The sequence below is a fragment of the Opisthorchis viverrini genome (genome assembly GCF_000715545.1).
Source record: "Opisthorchis viverrini unplaced genomic scaffold opera_v5_487, whole genome shotgun sequence".
Taxonomy (NCBI): domain Eukaryota; kingdom Metazoa; phylum Platyhelminthes; class Trematoda; order Opisthorchiida; family Opisthorchiidae; genus Opisthorchis; species Opisthorchis viverrini.
Genome location: NW_008752141.1, coordinates 252,499 through 257,428, shown reverse-complemented (window position 1 = coordinate 257,428; position 4,930 = coordinate 252,499). Strand labels below are relative to the sequence as shown.

The 4,930-nt window shown below is 44.6% G+C and overlaps 1 protein-coding gene across 1 annotated transcript in view; it reads left to right on the top strand.

Moving 5' to 3' along the window:
- Positions 1 to 1,278: 1,278 nt before the first annotated feature.
- Positions 1,279 to 4,930, top strand: part of T265_11334 (hypothetical protein) — a gene marked incomplete at both ends in the record, with an annotated part of 10,033 nt that continues 6,381 nt past the window's right edge. Inside the window, 3 exons of the mRNA XM_009177965.1 lie at positions 1,279 to 1,297; positions 1,689 to 1,870; positions 3,771 to 3,837. Coding sequence (XP_009176229.1) covers positions 1,279 to 1,297; positions 1,689 to 1,870; positions 3,771 to 3,837 — 268 coding nt within the window. The remainder of the gene's footprint in view (positions 1,298 to 1,688; positions 1,871 to 3,770; positions 3,838 to 4,930) is intronic.

Genomic DNA, 4,930 nt, shown 5'->3' with positions numbered 1-4,930 from the left:
TTGGATGACCTTCGTTTACAACCCTCTGATGGGGTATCCAAGAACGCTGCCGCATATTTAAATGGGAGTTTTAGAAAAAATGCCGCAGCAAGAGTAGTTGACAGTATTAATAACAGCGATCATCAGGGAGGTTGTTCAGAAGCAGATTGGGAAATGGCAGTTGTTCAAACGAGGCTGTGGCCACCCAGTCACCCAACATACTTGACTGTTCAGCTCCCAGTCACTCACTAGATCACGAGGCTTGTCTTTTTTTATACTCACAAATCAGGTCACATTAAGGTGACTCATCGGACATCGATTGTCGGTACCATCTAGTGAGCGTAGCAACAAGTCATGTGCTGACACCCACGTACACGCAAACGGACCTACATATAGGGAGATCGAACACAGTCAGCACACACAGACTCGCGCGCCAGCAGGGAGCAAGGAGTCAGCCAAGCCCTCCAAGTCCGCGGGCAATTATGGATTACGTGTAGCAGCCAAACTATGGAAGAAACATGTTCCCGTCGTCCGGGCTTTCACCAAGGAACTCTCACCTATGATAAGTCTCCTTTTGACTTGCTTCACATTTTATATTTGCCTATATTTTATACATGCTGCAGATCGCTTTTGTAAACTACTATAAACCACAGTAAAGACGGTTATTAGTGCATGTACCTTCTGATTTGTATTATGGCTATCATCACCAGTGCACTAATAAGGCACCCAAAAGTCATAAACGGGTAACGTCGAACACGCTCGTTCAAATACGCGCAATTCTGTACGGTTTCAGACTGGATACAAATTTTGTCTTTGGATTTCCAACAAACTTCCAGTGTGCAATGTCGTCTGCAATTATCGCGCACCTGCTCCATCCACGTAACCTGCGAATCACGGAAGACGAAACTAACGCTTTTTTCCGAGGTGTCGCGTTCACTCCTAAGCTCATGGCTGATGGAATACGCGGTGCCTGCATCTATTGATCACAGTTCTTTCTGGATTTCTGTGCAGTACAAGGACGCTGGAAACCCGCTTCGATTAGGTCTATCACACCTCAAGGATTGGAGTAAGGGCCGTTATTTCGAAGGCTGTGACGTCGTTTGAATAAATAAGAACGCTGTGAAACGCTTATTAGTAAAGCATTCGTTTCTTCCAAAATCCATCGTACGACACTCATCATTGAAGCCCTTGGAAACCCCAACGTAGTAACTTCATATTTCCTCGTGAACCACCATCACCGAATCCGAAGCACCAATCGACAAAAGTGCTAGTCAGGCATCCCACCAATGAAGTGACAGAATGCTCGCCACTGTGGTCGGTACGTGTCATGTCCTGTAAAATTTTTGGAACGACCTGACCCCATCGGGGGAGGTGCTGATTACGCACAGCGCTTAGTCTGACTGTAGTCACTTCTAATTTGCAGGACCAAGTTGATGGTTCCACGAACCTTTCCTCAACAAGGGCTTGCAGTGGAGAACGTTGCTTCATTTGATGGACGGTGGTAGACAGCGTTCGGGACACATGCTGACAAACAACCTGATAGATCTTATCCGTTGATCAGGCCAATCTTGCTCGCTACCTGGTATTCGCTTACTGAGGAAGGAGGTTCTAATAGATCAGGGGGAAGGAAGGAGAAGGGCTGAATGACTGGGGATGGCGGATTTTGTTCGTGCTCATAGCATAATTATTCCAGTGAGTCCATACCAAAGAGAAGCACAGGACTCGAGTTCCGCTATTATTAGATCCCACCAGTTGTGCATATCCAAAGGCCGTGCCGGGATTTGAACTCCGAACATCTGACATGCGAGGCGAGCGTGTTACCGCTACTTCACCGACACATGTTGGATTCACGCGAAAGTGTTCACGCCTGAGCGATGAGATTGATGTGCCAGTTTCTCACTTACTTTTCTGGCTGCTTTTCGCATTCATAACCTAGCATACTTAAAGAGTTGTTGCGTCATCTTCTGTGGATTTGATTTCCAGTAAAAGTGGCATACATGTTGAAAGAATACATCCCCATTAAATTTCAAATAAATTACTTCTTTACGCGTGGTTTTTGTGTCTGCGTATTGACGACCCTCTCGAATCCGAGAGAGGTGCGCACAGCTGATGATTCCCAGTGTGGATGAAAAAACTGTAGTGTGTCTTGGTTTTTCAGCACAAATTGACACAACTCACAAGATAAATTCCGAGTGAAAAATCACAACTATTCTGAAGCTTTGAAAAATTTTTCAACGCCCCTTTTGATTCACCGGTTCGCGGGCCCCATCGACACTTACGCGATTTCACTAGGCTTTGCTCCTCTCAAAAGCGACCCCTGAGTTCTAGTTAGGTATGCGACTGATGAGATCACTACTCCGTTCATGGCACTCGCGTTTCCAGTTGAAAAGGGTTGTATTTGTTCGCCTGTTTTGTCACTTCACTGTACCTTTCCTCGAAGCTGAAAAATAATTTTGGCTATTTAGTGAGCGCTGATTGGTCCATATTTCGTGTATGTGAAGTTTGTTCGCCTTTTTGTCACTTCACTGTACCTTTCCTCGAAGCTGAAAAATAATTTTGGCTATTTAGTGAGCGCTGATTGGTCCATATTTCGTGTATGTGAAGTTACTTTAGTTCCCTATTATTCTTGACTCAAAGGCTGCTTGTGTTACAGCCACAGTTAATGGGAATTCATTTCTCAAAATAATGTTTAATGTGGGAACATTTTGATGCAACAATATGGCGAGCAACCGATTCATGGCACTAGTTCTGTACATTTGAGTTACTCACATGACCAATTTTCACCGAGGTCAATCTGAAGAAAATCGTTCTGTAATGGAACTGGGCACTCGTGCTGTTCAATGTTCAGTGCACAGTGAAGACAACCTGGATGGTTTTGTTTGAAGTGATGAAGTCGTGAAGTCATAGCGCACGCAAAAGTTGCGAGGACTGATCGCGGGAATCTACAATCCCCATGGCGATATACTCGACTAGGTCTCCATCCATTCATTGCCTTTAATCTAGAGCGTTGTAAAAGATCAACGTTTTCCACATTTATTTCGGCATTGGAGACAAAGTGATCTGAAATTAGGACATGAAACGCCGATTTTTTTTTCGCGAACTTGGAACGTTTTATCTAGGTTATATTTATTGGCTGGAATAGACCTGCCACACTGTTTTCGACCAACCACTAGGAGTTCAACCATGGATTTTGGACAACTCAGTTCTTTTATTGTTTCCGTGTTCCCAGGAACGCATCGTAATTCCTAAAATTGCCTGTCTGATTAATCAATTCATTGTGCGGCAGAAATTGCTGCATTCAGTCTGTGTGGTGTTGTACAGACCACGTGGATTGTTCACTCATTTCATGCCATTTCGAACACTCGCGGTGAGCGTTCCTGTAAAGCCAAATGCACTAATTTTCGCTCGTTCATCTTTGTCTGACTGCTGTTCGCGCTCCGGTGCCTGATGCGGGAAAAAGACTCGTCGATAAAGAGCACAAACATCTTATTGGGAGCGAGTGCGAGAGTTCGAGTGCGAAAATACAGCGGCCTCAAGCTATTTTGTTGGAAGGACACTATCTGAACTTGGTTCAAGGCTGTCACGCGTTGCATATTCATGGGGCATGGTCTGATCTTGATCAAACGCCGACTCACGTTGTGTGGCTTTTTATGTAAGGCCATCACGCTCTGTATATTGAGCAAGGATTGTCTGGTCGGCATTTAGTGGAGTTGAAGGTGCCAGAAGATTTCGGGCATTCAGTGGTTACTTTCATGAATCTGACCTTCCTGATAGTGTGGTTTACTCTTTAGGTGCGTGGAAATGTCCAGGACAGGCGAGACAATTCCATCGACCACCTGCTAAAGGAATATGGTGACGGTGCGTACATTTGGAATAGATGGACCTCAATTTTTCCAATCCCTTTGTTTCGTTCTATTCAGCTCATCAGCCATTTGCAACGCCGTCTTTTGTCAAAGTTTGCAATGTCCTACAAAAGATGATCTAAGTTTGATCCCAATAAAGTCAGAACCAGTCTACATACTTTACTATTTGATATGCTCAATGCTCGCTTTTTACAGAATACTCGCAATTGAAAAAAATTTCCTTGCAAACTTTCTTGAGTCTGCGGTCAATTCCAACCAGGCGAGAAAACTTTCGGCGGGCAAAAGATTCCAGACCCGCCCCTTTTGCAAGCAAATTTTCAGTTGTCCACACAGCCCAATTCACTGCTTCGTGCAGAAAATTACTTTCTTGGAGAGAGGTCACTTAACTTCTTCGTTTTAACATATGGGATTTGGGAACACATATATGTTGTCACATTCCCGTTGGGGTTTAGCCAATTCTGTCAAACGTGCACTATTTGCGGCGTCGTTCGTCCGAGTTTTCGCGAAGTATTCATCCAAGTGAATAATATATGAATGATGTATGACATCTCACATATATGATATTTGACGTGCACAAAAACATTGTTACAGTAAAGCTCACTATATGAAGTTTCGATTCCTAAGTTTCCGATACTTTCTCGTCCTAGACGAGTGCGGACATGCAGGTCTCGATTGGGGGGGGGACCTGCGTTCGGACGTGCTTACGCGGTTTTCTGTGTTTGCTGAGGCAAGTTCACTCGGAGAACTGACCGGAGTGTTAGTGAACGGGTTAACTCCAATTTCACCTGCTCCCTTGTTTTGTTTTAGTAAGCTCAGTGACCATTTGAAATACCGTCCTTTGTCAGGGGCTGCAATACCCTAATGAAAGTGGTCTAGGCTTGGACACAATGGGTTCTAAATCAGTCCACATCTGTCACTGATGAAGCAGCACTCGCATTCAAAGGAATTCCGGCTATTAGAAGAAAAAGCTTCCGTTGATTCTTGGAGTCATACATCGCTCTCGTAGAATTATCGGGTATGTCGGTCTCCCTGGACCCACCGTAGACCAACTGGGTTGTGGGAGAACATATTCCGGTGATCATGGTGCT